The 16,802-nt window shown below is 36.3% G+C and overlaps 1 protein-coding gene across 2 annotated transcripts in view; it reads left to right on the top strand.

Moving 5' to 3' along the window:
* The window catches only part of SKAP2 (src kinase associated phosphoprotein 2), a 118,618-nt gene that overhangs the window by 78,741 nt on the left and 23,075 nt on the right, over positions 1–16,802 (top strand). For both annotated transcript variants that reach the window (XM_051609990.1, XM_051609991.1), the window contains 3 exons: positions 304–428; positions 1,321–1,384; positions 1,733–1,840. In XM_051609990.1, the coding sequence (XP_051465950.1) occupies positions 304–428; positions 1,321–1,384; positions 1,733–1,840 (297 nt within the window). The remainder of the gene's footprint in view (positions 1–303; positions 429–1,320; positions 1,385–1,732; positions 1,841–16,802) is intronic.

The raw sequence follows: 16,802 nt of genomic DNA, 5'->3' as shown, positions 1-16,802 counted from the left end.
TCTTGGCTTTCCCTAGATACAAGTGTCATAACATGCACTTCTTACTAAATAAGACCACCATCTGCAAACATGCCCCTGTGGAGTTCCTTAGGCATCCTCCAGGAAAATGTACTTTTGTGTATGTGTTCCTTTAAAATAAAACTTTATCTTCAGAAGCATCACCCAATCATTTTGCAAAAAACCTCCCTGTGCTTGGTAAAATTCATGAAATAGAGAACAAAATCTGAATAATCGATAACCTGCTGAGCCACTTACATTTACTGTTGTAAATGAAGCTCTAACTTTGTTTTTTATCTCCAACAGACAAACAACAGAAAGGTGAATTTGCCTTAGAGGGCTACACCATCAGAATGAATAATAGTCTTCGGAAGGATGCAAAGAAAGATTGCTGTTTTGAAATCTCCGCTCCTGATAAGCGCATTTATCAGGTTGGACTTTTTTTATGTTGACTTGAAATTAAATTGATAAAGCTTTTACAATTCCAGCTACTGAATTAAAACTTCAGTAAAACAACTTTTGCGGACATCTTAACAAAAAAAAAGGAAACCCTTGCTTGCTAATATTGTATATTCGTATATTAGAAAAAAAAAATCTGATTTAAAATATGTATGTGTTCAAATATTATCCTTTTGGACAAGAGCGAGGAAATCTATCATCTTTATCTATTGGTCATTTCAGTGTTAGCTATTGTATAGTATGTGTGATTTCTTGGATGAATTAAATAGTAAAAAAAAAAGTTTAAATATATATCAATGTTAAGTACATATTGTAGTGGTCATGGCTTGGCAAGGAAAATCTAAGTAAAGGCACATATCAGCTGTGCAATTCAGATTTATCAGCTAGACATCAGTATGAAATGTAAGTTTAATAAGTTTTAAATATCTGAGATTGCAGTTGAAAGCCAGTTAATTAAGCTGTCAGGTAGTGTGTTGGAGTCTGACAAGAACATTTTTAAGAAAACTGTACCCAGCAGTCTGAAGAAATTCATGGGTGTCTTCTAATTGTCAAGGGCAAATTTTGTTCATCAGTTCTGGCTTTGACATTGATGAAGAGAAGCAGCTTTTTTCTGCACAGCTGCCAGCTGCTGATCAGAGTTTCAAATCCATCATCCTCTCCTTCAATTACGTAAATTTGTCAAAATTAGCTGTACATTATAAGAAGCATCCTTGCAAGAAAAGTACCAGAAGACATGAAAAGAATTACTAATGGTTTCTTGAGGAAGTGACGAGAATGCTACAGTCCATCTTTTTTTTATTGCTAATGAAATTGCGCTTGTGTTTTTGTCATTACTGCTAGTAGTTATTAATAAACATTTAATAGTTTACAGCTGCCACTCCCAAAGAAGCAGAGGAATGGGTACAGCAAGTGCAATTTGTAATTCAAGGTAAGCCAGCATGTAGAACAGTAACCCTTAGTGCCAGTATGGCTTAGTGATGGTACTTCTGTCCCCATTAATATATCTGTCGTGTTTGTATAGCTGGTATTCCCACTTGTCCTACTTCTCAATCATATTCTAGCCTTTACATGGCTTTTCTCCTTTTGCAGGATTTTTGCTTTTTTTCCCAAGAATACTATTTAGCATTAAAACTCTTCCTTGTGAACACTAAGAAAATAAGCAGAATAATACTGTAAACACCAGCTCATAAAAGATGAATTGTTTTCATTTTGCATGAATTTCTACTTTGGCATTCAATTCCAGTAAATGTTAACTTTCTAAACTGTGGTTTCATAGATATGGAATCTAATACTATTCCTGAGGAGAAGGAAGAGGAGGAATATGATGATGTTGGACACATAAGCGGTGGATCCCTAGATGATAGCATTTATGAAGAAGTTAAAGGTATTGTTCAGATTTTTACTTTGATTTGTCATAATTTTGTCTTCTCTACTTCTAGTTTGATAATTCTGAGTGACTGAAAGTAAGTAAAGTAACCAGATGAATAAGATACTTTCAGATTTCAAGTTTTGCTATGAGATTGAAAAAAGAATGTGTCTTGAACAAGCTCTGAATGAGAACAGTTCAGTTTTCTTTAGTAGGGGCATCAAAATAGTGCAGAATGTGTAAAAGTGATGTCAGGGGACTTCTGGCTCATTAACATTCTCTGGTATGCAGTTTATTTTTAATTAAAAAATTGACTTGCCTTACAGTTTTTTCCACCAACTTGCCTATCCTTTTTTTTCTTTATTCATTTTGACATTTGTATTAAGCAAAAATTCACTATCACTCCATATGTTATCAGCTGCTGCCTAATGCATGATATTATAATCCTGCAAGAAAGCAACGTGTTGGTTTGAAAGGGCTCTAGAGATGAACTGTAAATAAAGGCAACATGAGTATTGACATGGCTTTGTTTCATATCTTTCAGCATGACTATGATTGTACAGAAACTTTTTACTGTGAACTTTGTGGTTAAATGATTATGCCTCTAGAGGTCTGAGTTTAGCTATCAGATGGCAAAAGAAAAAAACCTAGTAAAAGCTCTTAAAGCAGATTATAGACATTCGAGTATTAGGAGAAAAGTGGTCATTCTTGATTATATTTTAAGAAACTATAAAAAAGCAGAATTCAATTTACTATTAGTTAACAAGGTATTTTAAAGTGATAATTAGCAATAAATTTATATGAAATAATGTTGTGCATCCCTTGCTGTTTGGAGCAATGAAATTATCAGCAATAACTTGTGAGGAAAAATTGTCATGTGATGCTGACTAACTTCTTATGTATCTGCTTGGTTAAATACTCTGACCATTGCAGAAAATAATTTTACAGTATGCCTTGGTTTTCATTTTAAGGTCATTTCAGTGAACCAAGGGAGCAGAGAAATGACTGGTGAAAATCACCATAGAATTGTAATGGCACTTAATTCCTTAACAGCTGTATTTGTTTTTCTATTGTACCTAGAATACTTCAGCACAGGATACACATTCAGCTGAAGTGGGGTGCAGTGTGTCATGCACACAGAAAAACTCTTCTGCAGTGAATGAAAAAACTACATTACAGAGTTTTTTATCTTATAACTAGTGCTTTTTGGATGTTCAGGCTCTTACAGAAGGTCATCTTATGTACTTGCCTATTCTTTTCTTAAAGAAGCTCTAGATTTATCCTGAGCTTCACTTTTCTTAACTGTTTATTTGAATTTTAAACATGAAGTAGCTACGGAGCAGTAACACGTACAATATTGCTAGAGGGCCAATAGTTAATATATGCTTTAAATTCTGTCTTCAGAGAATCTCTACCTTGGTATTGTTCTGCAAGAATTTAGAGTCTTTTCACTTAAATCCCATTATTATGTTAGCTTTCCAGGAACTGTTGTCTCCCAATTTAGCTAATAAATCTGAAATAGAACAACTATCACAAAGAAAGGATACCTCTTCTGTTATTCAGGAAATCTAGTTTCAGCTTTTAGTTAAATTATTTTCTTTCCCCATGATCTTGGGGTGGTGCTTCCCTTTCATATTATCTAGTAGGGTTTATCATGCTTTGTCTCATGCTTTCACCATTGTTTATTTGAATTGTGGACTTTTCAGGAAGGACCATTTTACCTTGTACAGTGCTCTTAATTTTGCTTGTGCTGTATTGGCATAACTAAAGAAAACACAACATAAGTTTGCAGTAGATTTTAGGCGATTAAAGCACCTTTCTCTTCCATAAATGTGCTTTAATAATCATCTTCTTAAATTGAATTAAAAACTTAGGGCTCTGATGCCTTATAGCAGTTCTTCTCTTCTTTATCTATGAATTATGAAGTGGTAATTGACAAACTTCACAGGAACATACCCTACTTGGTTCTTGTATAGTTGTTTGTCTCAACTTGATGGTAAAAGAACGAACTCCAGTCTCATCTCCCTTAATTAAGTCTGGTTGCATTTAATTCTAGTTGGCTGTCATTTCTGTTTTCCCAGGTAGGTGAATTACTCTTCCTTCCTTTCATGGTCAAAGGGTGGAGGATCATGATTCCTGCTGTTACTTGACTTAATACAGAGCAAATAAGGAATTCACAACTTTGGTTAAGAGAACAGAAAAAAAAAAAATAAAAAAAATTATACAGTCCAAAAGCTATGGTAAGCTCTGAAATGCAGAAGATGAATATGCTAGATCCATGTGAAAAGGAAGAAGAAAATCAATCTGAACTTTGCTTTTATCCTCAAAGCATCTTGATCTGTTTCTGCAGATCCTCTAGCATTATAAATGTTGAATTCCAGGTACGCAGCTCATTGTACTTTATTATTTCTTTGTCTATAATTTGCAATTTCTCAAGCGAGTCAAATTTTGCATTTCTGTGGTTATTCAGTGTTTTTTGTATCAGCATTTCAGAAGTAAATTAAGCCAGTTCACAATGTAGTCTATTTTGTAAATTTTGGTTTGATATTTGAATAATGAATGTTTGGATTAAAAAGAGGCTGTGGACATTTTTTGTGCAGTTTTGAAAATTGGGAATTTTGGAGAACCGTTGCAGTAATTGGAACAGACTGGTATATTCTCTAGTTATCACATTGCTTAACTATGTTTTTTTCCCCCACTTGTGGCAGGAGGCAGTGTAGATGAATTTTCTAGGCAGGAGCTGAACAGCTTCAAACCAGTATCCAGAATAGTAACAGTCTATTAGCCTATTAAAAGCATAGATTGCAGTGGAATTCAATTTGTACTGTCTGCTGGCAGGAGGAGTGGGCTGATAGTTGGAGGGGGTACAAAGAGACTTGTGAAAATTAATATTTTGGCCTGTTTAGTCACTTTATTCTTTAATAGGACATACAAATTCATATTCACCATAGAAGCGTAATTTTTCTGGTTCTCATTATTAGTGCTTTACTGTGGTTGTTCAGGTACCAAAGATTTCCCAACATGTAAAACCTTCCTTGCAAGATTCTTCAGGAAAAGCAAGCTTTATACTCTCTTCAGCAAAATAATTTTATTAAAAACACAGAGGAAAAATTGTTTAAGCAAAATTAAAAATATTGTCAATAAAGGCTTATTTTTTTCTTAATTAGCTCTTTGTCTACCTTAGTAAACTCAATATAATTTTGCCTATTATTATAAGCAGTAACATATAAAAGTGTAATGTTAAGTAACTGGAGAAGAGGAGACTGAGGGGCAACCTCATCAATGTTTACAAATACATTAAGGGTGAGTGTCTGGAGGATGGAGCCAGGCTCTTAGTGATGTCCAGTGATAGAACAAGGGGCAATGGGTGCAAACTGGAACATAGGAGGTTCCATGTAAACATCAGAAAAACTTCTTTACTGTGAGAGTGACAGAGCACTGGGACAGGCTGCCCAGAGAGGCTGTGGAGTCTCCTTCACTGTAGACATTTAAAACCCACCTGGACGTGTTCCTGTGTATTGTGCTCTGGGTGATCCTGCTCTGGCAGGGGGGTTGGACTAGGTGATCTTTGGAGGTCCTTTCCAACCCCTAACGTTCTGCGAGTCTGTGCATGTGTGTAGAGCCACCTAGATACATAGAGTTTCTAGATCAGTGGTGTTCTAAACAATGGAGTTGTCCTTTTTGTAAGGAAGAATGCTTGGTGAGTTTAAAGACGTCATCTGTTGCAGCCCTTGAAGACAAGATTTATTTTATTAACTCGGGGTTTCAGTGACATGATTTTTAAGGGCCTCCAGTATTGTGTTCTGTGGTTTCACAACTGTATGGAGCACATACCCTAAACTGTGACTGCAATGTGAACTATTGCCTGCAACCTTGATCCTTTCTGCAACTTCATCTGTTTGTGTACTGTCTTGCAACACTCTTGCATGACAGGAGAAAAGAGGTGTGAATCTAAGATAACATTTATCTTAATTTTCATTCTTGTGTTGTCTTTTTCCTTCTGTTCTCTTTCTGCTCACAAACTTGCATTATAGCAATAGTTTCCATGGTGTACAGTATATTTTCCATGGCATATTCTCCATTAAAATTATTCTAAAAAAAAGGTTTGGTTAGACAGAACCTTTGGGTAAGAGATAGGTGAGGACAGAGACATTCAATGCTGTAGTGATCTCTAGCCAGGGGAAGTGCTGTGAAGTAATTCAGCCAATACAGCTTGCCTCAGTTCTTAGCTTGCTTTAAGTTAAGTTTTGGGATTTATTCAGTCTCTGACTGGGCCAAGGATCATGTCCAAGCCCAGGTTTCTGGCCAGTTGTTCTGTTTTGCAGTGTAGGTTGAAGCTTGGGAATCTGTAAATAAAGGAAAGCTCAGGGAAAGGTATGAATTGTCTGAAGTTCTATACAACAGCAAGTTTGCTATGCAAAGAAGACTTTTGATTTGTTTACTTATTTAAAATGAAATTTTAAAGATAGCTTTAAAATTGTATTGATTTTTTTTTTTCAGAACTTATTTTTTACATCATACATATGAAGGTAGGGAATGATGATCCATCCTGCCTCTGTCTCATGGTTGTCTCTTCAAGCAGCTTTGTCATCTTCATTTTTATTTTTAACCTCTGCACTTAGGCAGCATAACTTAATACCATTCTCATCCTCTCTTGTTGCTTAATTGCTTGCACTTAGAAGAAGCAATCTGATTTTATGATGATGTACCCCTTTCATGAGCATGGATGGGGAAAAAAAAGGTGATATCTGATTTTACCTGTTCTTGGGAAGAAAGAAGTAATAATTATCTAGTGTGGTTTGACTGTAAGTTTGATCTGTCACTCATGAACACTGACAGCAAATATTTGTGTTCTCAAAATGTAGTGTCAGTTGTATTGACTTCTTGGTACTTTAAGTGAAGATTTCATAAGTGCTGTATTAAAGAAAATGCCTTTTCAGAAAATCTTTCCTTATTTTAGAGTTCTCAATATATCACAGTCAGAATCTGTGGGTCCAACATGGTGTTTCGTGTCAAGCAGTCTTGGTTATGGATTATAACTCTGATTTCCTAAAACCAGTAAGCTAAAATGAGGAAGCTGTCAATTAGTCATTGTAAACCAGAGCAGCAGGTTTAAATCAGCAGAGTCATGTGTGATTATGTAATCTGAGATGTTACTTGTGATCACTGCTGTTAAATCAGTATATTACATATCCTGGTATATTGTCCAAATTCCTCCCAACATTTGTTGTTTGTCTTAATTAGTTAGGGAATTCTTTACTTCTTGTCCATAGATGTATATAATACTGACGTGCTACCAGTTTTTATTTTTTTTCACAGAAAGAATTCTAAGTTCTTTTAATTAGTAAATGAAGCGATTTCAAAGTGATTTCAAATTAGAAAGTAGAAGTAGGGTCTGGAATATCTGAAGTTGAAAAGACCAGATGTAAGATCATGATTTTTGAGGACAGCACTAAAGAGGAGTTTCCAAAGTAATTCTTGCAAGTGTTTAGAATAATTTCCATTAAAACATCTCTCAGATTTAAGACCCCACAACAAGGAATTAATTTCCTTTTAAAGCAGTGAGGATAGGTTGTTAAATTTTTTTTCAAAGATTGTATCTCAGTGTTATTAATAAAATAATATTTTTCACTTGTTTAGCCATTGCATTATTTTAATATATGGAGTATTTTTATCCATAGTACCTTGCTGATAGGTGGAGTATCAGAATAAGGATAAGAAGGTGCTACAGAGCTTGCTTAGTTTGCTGTAAATCAAAAGTAATTAAAATAATACAAGAGCGGTGAAAAGCAGCAGTCAAGAATACTTAGTAAAGTTTGAGGATTTTTTTCTGAGATACGTGGTTTTGTTGTCTTGATCACTGGCTTTTTGGGTCTGCTATCTGTCTTTGATTTGCCAGATGAGGAAATAGTTGATAAATAACCTGTTTCAGCTATATATTGCTGAATCCCAACTGCTATGATGAGATGGAGCTCTGTCTGAATTCCCTGTCACTCTTGGTTTTGAGGCAGTGTTCTTATGGCATTTATATATACCATGGAGTCCTTCAGTTAGTACTAAATGCTCACAAGACATGACTTACTAATCCAGATAACTTTTTTTTATTGAAAGATGTTGCATACAGAAGGTGGTTAGGAACTTGATGCTTGGACCTCCCATTTTATTTGCTACGAGAGCTTGGGCTTTTTCTCCAATTAATGTAGTTCTACATCCAAAGAGGGAACCTTTTCTTTCTACTGATGTTAGGTGTCAGTGATGGAAGAGGAGGCAAGACAATCTGGTGTAGCTGAAAAGAATGAGATGTCTATTGAGTGGGAAGTAGCAAGTCTTTGAGAGCAAAAATAAAGTTCACAGGCTCCTCTGTGTTTCTTGTAAAGTGAATATAAAGTGACCCATAGCTGCCAGGAAGCCTACTGTCCATGATGAAATTCAACCCCTGCACCCCCATCACATACATGTTTATAAAGGTGCAAGTGAGGAGGCCAATAAAAATAGAATAATAACTGAGTATTCATATTTAGTCTTATTTGCATGAGAGGGATACATTCACTGGTTAAACTTGGAGTGGCATTGTCTACTGAGAAGTACTTTAAGAAAAGAGTATTCTTTATTTAGTAATATAATTTTGCTGCAGAAAATTTGGTCAGCTATGAAATTCAGAATATTTAATTACAATATCTACAGCAAATGGAAAACGTGCTGTTAAGTTTAGGCTTTTATTCTTCTCTCTTTGAGCTGCATACAGGACTGCAGAGTTTTCAGAGATTTAACTTAACTTCATAGGGTTCAGAGTTTAAAAGTGGAGAAAAGAAAAGCAACCTTCCTGAAGTTGTGGTCAACTATAATAATAAATCAAGCAAGTTCTTGTTGGAAAGCTGTATTTATCAAAGTCCTGAGTTATCAAAGGCTGAATTTCCTTTTGTTATTTCAGCATTTAAAAAGGATAAAAATACTCTAAAGCCCAATCAGACAAAAAAAATTCCTCCCTCAATAAACCCAGAATAGATTGTTAAATCTGTCTATTGGCATTTTGAAGCTTGTTTAGTTAAAATTTGAAGTAATAACTTTATAATATTGAAAAAAGAAAGTTTTTTTTAATAATGCATTTTTATGTTTAAAGAACTCTTTCAAAAGCTAATTAGCACACAACTCATTGAAAGGAATTTAGTTATTGAAATAAGATATTTTATTGCAAGTACTGATCGATCTTTTTTTATACTATGTTTTGTGCACCAGCACTAAACAACGTTTGACACTATTGATTTGTAAAACCAGTTTGATGTGAACAGTATGTGACAGAAGTTGTTTGTTATTAAGAGAGAGAATCCTGTCTCAGAAAAGCTTGTCATCCTGGCGAGACAAAATTACACAAAGTGATTTTACTTGTATCATAGTTTTTTCTGACAGCTGGCTTCATGTTAAATGTGAACAAAGCTTTGTTTATGCATGCATGTCTTCAGTGGATTATGGTCCCAAAGGTTATTCTTTTGAAAGCAAAGTAGTTTTCTTTTGGTAGCACTGCTTGTGTCTAATTAAGAAGCAGTGCAATAATTGTGCTGCAAAGCATTCAGAAAAAATGTCTTGTTATATGAGACAGTTTATTAACCATAAATCTAAGGAATCTCTGTAGTTTAGCAAGTTCAAAGCAAAATGTCAATTGCATTATATGTATTTATGAAAATGGAAATGTTGGGCTTGCTCCACTACTTAGGTATAACTGTGATGAATACTATATAGATAGATCAAGGAACCTTTACTTTTTGAATTTGTGACGAATGACTGCGTATCAGGCTATTAAAACCATTAGATAGAGTTTTTTTGAGAAACAAGAGCAACCAGAGGTTATATGGTGCCTCAGGCTATTGCTTCTCAACTTTTCTGGTTTCCACAAGGTAGCTATTAAAGAACCATAATTTATACAACTGGGTTCTCAAATAAGACCCAGCAAGGTGGGCTTTAAAGGCTGAATTAATCACTGTTACTGTAGATACAAATCTCTTATGTGAATTTTTCAGCCTTAAGAAAGGCATTAGCATAAATCCTTCTGTATGTCTTTTCTTCTCAGTGTGCTTGTTATCTGCTACTCACCTTCCTTCCCACTCTTCTCAGAATAAAGAAATTAGCCAAACAAAATGCTACTAATTAACAAGAACTTAATTAATTTTGCTGGCTGTATATGTGTAAATCTGATTTCCTTGTGTTAGTATACTGTGTTTGCAATGGATGTCACGTTTAACTTTCACATATACAAGGAAACATAGGAAAAAGCTGCTTGTTTCCTTGTCTTGGCTGCTGCTCCCTGGACTGGGTAGCACTTTTTCCAGAGAAGCAGGTTTCTTCCTCCTGGGAAAGGAAAATGGTCAGTGGGGTACAGTTCCCAGACCACTGTGTTGACCAGGCAAAGTGAGGGCAAGATGCAGCAGTCTGCTGTGCCCTAGAGTGGAGAGAGGGATGCTCCAGGGAAGTGCAGAGCACAGGTATTCAGATAAGCTTCAGCAGCAAAGGGAAGAAGGCTTTCTTAAGAAGCCAGAAGAGACTGAGGAAAGTTTTTGGCAAGTCAGTGTGATTTGTATTAGACAGTAAGGTAGGAGGAAAATTTTCTCATCCAGAAAGGACACAGTTGGCATAGGGGTGTTTTATTTCAGTCCTTTTAAGTCTGCTTTTTCCTATCAGATCTTTTTCTCCACCTAAACCCTGATACTTTGTGTTCTAATGCAAACTAGTTTGAGATCTTGGGAACTCTCAGTATCCTTAAGGAGGAGGTTCCAGTACTTCCATCTTTAGTTTGTGGAAGGGTTTTGTCTTAGGCCGTAACAGTTATGCTGTCCTTAAATCTTGAAGGCAACAGTGAATAAAACTGAGAATTGCAGGAAGGTAATTTTCAAAACAAAGCATGGTCTACAGAAAAGTCTGTGGATCCTAACATGAGGCTGTCCTCCCATGGTCTGAAAATATACTAACTGAATCTATACTTACTTCTATGCCTGTTTCAGATTTATTTCCTTAAGAAGTGAGGCATCCCCAATACTAAATGTTGGACACATTTTCAGATAGTTCAATAAACAAAAGATCAAGATGGATAAGATTTTGTCATAATTTCTATAGGGGTCATAAGACCCAATTTCTGGTTAAACTGCCTTGCTCAGGCCTTCAAATGGTGGCTCTTAGAATGCAACTGGGGCTGTGTTGTGTCTTTGGCATGAGAGCTGATAATCCAAAGCATTGGCTGTAAGTGAATTGAAGTAATCTGGGACTCTGGGGGCCCTGTGTTTTTCTGCATGCTTATCCCACAGTAACATGGTGAGCTGCCTGGGGAGCAGTTGTCATCTCCTCCTTATGAACTGTTTCCACATACCTGCTTCTCTGAGGTGCACTGTGGTATGTGGCATATAGGGCTACTAAGATCAGACATCCAGAGTGGCTGGTCCCACTCTGGACCTAATGTATGAGAATGAGGGAACAGGATGGTATTTGTAGTATTTGTAGAAATGAATGTGGGAATGTTACCCAAACTATGATATATGTAACCAATCTGTGTTGCAGCTGTAATTCTATGCTTATTTGTGATTTAGCCTGATTTTTCTTTAAAAGTGAATAACATTTTTACAATTACTTTGTTTCATCATTTAAGCTGGAGAAAGCATATAGCGTAATTGACATAACTTAATTTGATAGCATGGGCCATAAAGAGTGCCAGGAGGCAGTGGCGTGGGTTTGTTGCTTTTCATTAAAATACCCAAAGAGTGAAAGCTGCTGATTTTTTTTTGGGCCAATGTGCAGTTAATGATCAACACAGAGAATGCAAAAATGTCTTGATAGGGCATTTTTAAAGGAATTATAAGAACAGCATCTGGGAACCAGACTTCTCTTGTGGAAACATACCAACAACTGTAGTGTGTTTCCTTTCACTGAAGTGAACTATGCTGAGATGCCTTGTCTTCTGTCCCTTTTTTGAGTAAGTTCATTTCTAGAATCAGACTACAAATTTGCATACTTTCACTTTGCACATTATTAAAGGCTAGTATGTGGATAAGCAAGGTGCTTTCTTTATGAATTCTATGTATGTAAATATATCAAGTCACATTTGTCACAATTAGGGATATGTAGTTCTCAGAAATGGCTTTTACATTTAAATCTTGCTGCTGATCAACGAGTATGGGAAACTTTACTTGACATTTACAGACTTTTTTTTCTGTGTATCATATAAATTTTAGCCTGAGAAATATAACCCCTGTACATGGTTGTCAAATAACACTGTAGTACAGAGTTATACAGTATAGATTAGTTAATTTAGTATTTGATTGCTAGATGTATTTACATAGAGAACTATTTATATTTTCTGTGTAGATTTTAATAGCCACCACATTTATTTTAGAAAAACATTCTAATAATAAGGTTTATAAAATGTCATGTTGAACACTTAAACTATTTACATAACTAAGAGCTATTATGGGTTGAAAGAACAAACAAATTTATTTTAGCTACAGTGAATTCACATAAATCTTTATTAGTTTATATTTAAGAGTGTACTTATGTGCATGCCACAATTGTTTAGGCAAGCAATCTCTAGTGCAAATTCCTATGAACCTACAATGCAACAATGAAATCAACTACAAAATTCTTGTTTGCTTTGTCCCTTGGAGCTACTCATTTGCATTCTGTCCAATAACTGCAACGACTTTTTTGGAAGGGTGATGAGGAGGGAGCGTTTTTTTGTTGATCAGCTACATAATTAGAAACATGAAACCCGGAAGCTTTCCTTTACAGTTGAGATCTGTTAAGAGCAGTATCTTTAAAAGATTTTATTCCTTCTTTAAATGTTTAAGTATGGATCTAGGTAAGATGCCTATTGTCTTGATTTTGTTTGCCAAGTTGGAAGCTAACGGTGCTTTTGTTGGAAGCTAGCATGAAACTTAACCTTCAGAGATGCTTCTGTTCAGGTGTAAAAATTATCTACTCTCTTGATCAAGAAAATATAGGTAAAATTTTTTAAAGTGCCTGATCAAACTTAGGGAATTTGTAAGGAGCTGGATTCTGAAATCACTTAGGAAATTTTCACCTTGTTTGATAGCCCATCAGATTATTTTTTGCTTTCTGACTTTCATATATTCTGATCAGTCAGCATATAGTATTGAGCAATTCTAAGAGACCTGATTTCTGAAAAAAATCCTGAAGTGGCTAATGTGATTGTAAATACAAAGTGTCTGTGAATAAAAAAATGGGAAAAGAATTAATGAGTTTTGGGAAGTGGATCTCTAATTTTTTTTATTCTTCATTATAATAATTGTGTGCATATCCAAGATTGAACTTGCTTGTGATGACCTTTATCTTTTCTCTTGAGAAGAATTACTATTATCAGGTCTCTCTTCATGAGGAAATAAAAAGGTCAGTGCAAAACCTATCCCTTATTTCTATGCAGCGCACATTGCACTTTGGCATATTTGTATTGAATTTTATTAATAATAATTAGATAATTTGGTCAAATAAATTTTAGTATTCCAAAATTAGACATTCTACATGGCCTCTCCTGATACTTACTCCTGCTTTTCTTCGTTTTCTTACCTTGTCTCTTCCCAATCTTGCTATTGGTGTAGCTGTTATATACTTCTATTCCTCCTAATCCTGCCAGGTTAGCTAATTTTTTTCGCCCTCCCTTAACCTTAAATTGGCAAACTGTTAATTCTTCTGCATCTATGTTTGTTTAAGGAGAAAAGAACATGTAGAAAAGGCAAGGTTGTTTGGTTTTTGGGGGGTTTTTGGTTGTGGGTTTTGGTTTTGTTTTTTTTTTTAATTTGAGATTTTAAATTGTTTGTTGTTTGGAAGAAAATGAGCAACTAAGTTGATTCAGCTGTTATTCAAAATGGGACTGAAGGTTGCTTATTTGCAAGGAGAGCTCCAAGTAGGAAGATGAGCTCATGCAATCTTACTGTATTTATAATTAGAACCAGGAATTGCCTGTACCTTTGTGTGTTGATCATTTGTCCTAATAAATATATTTTGTTCTGTCATTCAGGTGACTAAGCACTTTTTTCTTCCCATTGTGGTGCTTTGCTCTTAAAGACTGAAGGGCCTTGTGAAGCCCTGGGAACAGCAACTTCCATACTAACAACCTCTGTGCTTGGTAAATGAACAAAATTTGTGGGGTGTAAAGAGGATATAGGTTTTATATGAATTGGTTGCGACTAGAGCAGAGCAGGGGCAGGGAAGTAAGAACACTTGGACACCTGATACTGGGGAAAGGGAAGGTGCTAGCATATATTCAGGGTCTCAACAAGCAGGGAAGGCAAGTGAAGCAACACATGCTCCTGCTTTTCTTGAAAACTTTGTGAATTTGTGTGCAGTAGAGTGAGAAGATCCACTTTGCAGCAGTTGTTTTGCAGTAACTGTGAATGACCTTGCCAACTATGCTCAATTTTACCTCTTGTGGGAGTAACCATTTTTCCTCCACGGACAGAGGTGTGTCCTTTGATCCCTTAGTCTTCATACTTTCTGCTCTAAAACACTACAAAAATTACTTTCTGCTAGGAAAAGCTTCTGTTCCTTGCTTCCCCCCCCCATAAACTAGTGAGTAGTCATATAGTATTTTCCTACTTTTAAAAATACTGGGTTTTTAAAATCCATTGCTGTTGTATAGTTCACATGGATGGGCATGTGTGGGATAATACAGAACTGCAGTGTCTTTTTTGCAGATATATTTATAAAGAGATTTTTTTTTCAGCACTTCTCCAAACTTGCTCATTTCTCCCTGCTACTTTACTGTGTTACTATTCTTCATAGCAATAGTTATATGATCCAAACAACATTCTTCTGCACCAGACTAGAGAATTGCAGCCTTAAAGTTTTTTTTTTGTATGTGTTCCTAATGGGACTGGAATTTTTTTTTGTTTACTTCACTCTTTAGCAAATGCTGTAGCTCCAAAATGCTTTTGTTAGGAAGGGAATGTTATATCTGCTTTTTGGTTTTGATTAAGCCAAACCATAACATATGGTTAGATTCACTTAGTGGTGTCAAAGGAAGATGGCTGGGTTGGTTACTCAGACTGCTTACACAACTGGGAGGAATGGTGGTGCACAGTAGCACCTTTTCAAGACACAAGGTGTGCAACTGGGGGAGGAAGGGGAGGCGTGAGGGGATGGGAAGTGCAGTATTTCTCCAGGAATTCAGGAAAACTCACATCTGGAGACTTGGCAAGATCTGGACTAAAAGGAGTCATTTGAGCTAATTCTGTTCTAAAAAGTCATTAGCTTCAGCTGTCTCGTATGAACTACTAAATTGCACAGACCTTTATAAGCTTCTGCTGAATAGCTTAGTATGGAATATCAAAAGAAACCAAATGTTGTTTCCTAGAAACCTGATCTAATTTTCAGAGTTAGAGCAGGGTTTTAGACTAAGCAATTTCTTCTGGTCTCTTCTATTCTAAAGGATTTAATGATTCTATCTTTTTCACTTTGTACAGCCAGTGCTATTTATTCGAGGCCAGTGGGAGTTCAGTACATTGTCAACAGTAATAACAGATGCCTGTTGCTGTCTACTGGTGAGAGTGGTGCATATACTTTACTTTAGAATTTAAATAATGGTTGTTTTCAAAGAGATGATAAAAACTTGTGCAAAAAAAGTTAGAGGCCCCATCTGGATTAGCTGGTAGTGTATTCTAACGAAACCTTTTTCCTGAAACCTCTTTCCTCCATCTTGGAATCAGACTTGGATCACATGTGTTGGAAGGAACTTAGACTAGAAATTGGCATGGATTGTCCTCAACTGAAAGCATTTCAGTGTACATCATATTTTTCATTAAAATGTGGTGTGGGTTTTTTTTTGTATAGTTCATAACCTGGATATCTTGTTCTATATTCTGTTTGAATACAATGCTGTATTGTTGCTCATCATTTCTGATCATTGTGGTGACCATTTATTCAGGTGAACCTTCTGCTTCTGTTTGTATCTTGATGTCACGTTTGCATTCCCAGTGCTTAGCCTGTGTCTGTGTGGCCTGTTCCTGTCTGTTCTGCCTATATTGTGGAAAAAAATTTCTCTCAAGCTTGTCACACTGGAGTATGACTTCTGTTTGAGCTATTGGGCGTTAACTAGCTGGCCAACGGAAATACAAATAAAATAAGAATTGTCCTCTCTTAGAATAATTTTGGCTGGAAAAGACCTTTAAGGTCATCAGGTCCAACCATTAACCTATCACTGCTGATTCCACCACTAAACCATGTCCTCAAATGCCACATCTACACATCTTTTAAATACCTCCAGGGATGATGACTCTTCCACTTCCCTGGGCAGCCTGTTCCAGTGCTTGACAACCCTTTCAGTGAATAAATTTTTCCTAATATCCAATCTAAACATCCTTGGGCATAAGCTGAGGCTATTTCCTTTTGTTCTGTTGCTTGTTAACTTGGAAGAAGAGACCAACACCCACCTGGCTATAACCTCCTTTCAGGTAATTGTAGAGAGTGATAAGGTCTCCCCTCAGCCTCCTTTTCTCCAGACTATACAACCTCAGTTCCCTCAGATGCTCCTCATGTGACTTGTTCTAGACCCTTCACCAGCTTTGTTGCTCTTCTCTGGCCTCACTCCAGCACCTCAGTGTCCTTCTTGTAGTGAGGAGCCCAAAACTGAACGCAGTACTTGAGCTGTGGCCTCACCAGTGCCAATACAGGGGGACAGTCGCTTCCCTAGTCCTGCTGGCAACACTATTTCTGGAACAAGCCAGGATGCTCTCGGCCTTCTTGGCCACCTGGGCACACTGCTGGCTCATATTCAGCTGGCTGTTGATGAACACCCCCAGGTCCTTTTTAACAGGGCAGTATTCTAGCCACTCTTGCCCAAGCCTGTAGCAGTGCAAGGGGTTGTTGTGATGGTAACATGTTCTGTCATGTTAAGAAATTTGTAGGCTTCTGATCTCTAAATTGCAAATTTCCACTTCTGTCACCATCCCCAAGCCATTTTCATCCCCAAGCCATTCACTCGGATACA

Source organism: Apus apus, chromosome 2, assembly GCF_020740795.1.
Source record: "Apus apus isolate bApuApu2 chromosome 2, bApuApu2.pri.cur, whole genome shotgun sequence".
Classification (NCBI taxonomy): Eukaryota; Metazoa; Chordata; class Aves; order Apodiformes; family Apodidae; genus Apus; species Apus apus.
Note: the sequence above shows the minus strand (reverse complement) of the source record. Positions and strands in the feature narration are given on the sequence as shown.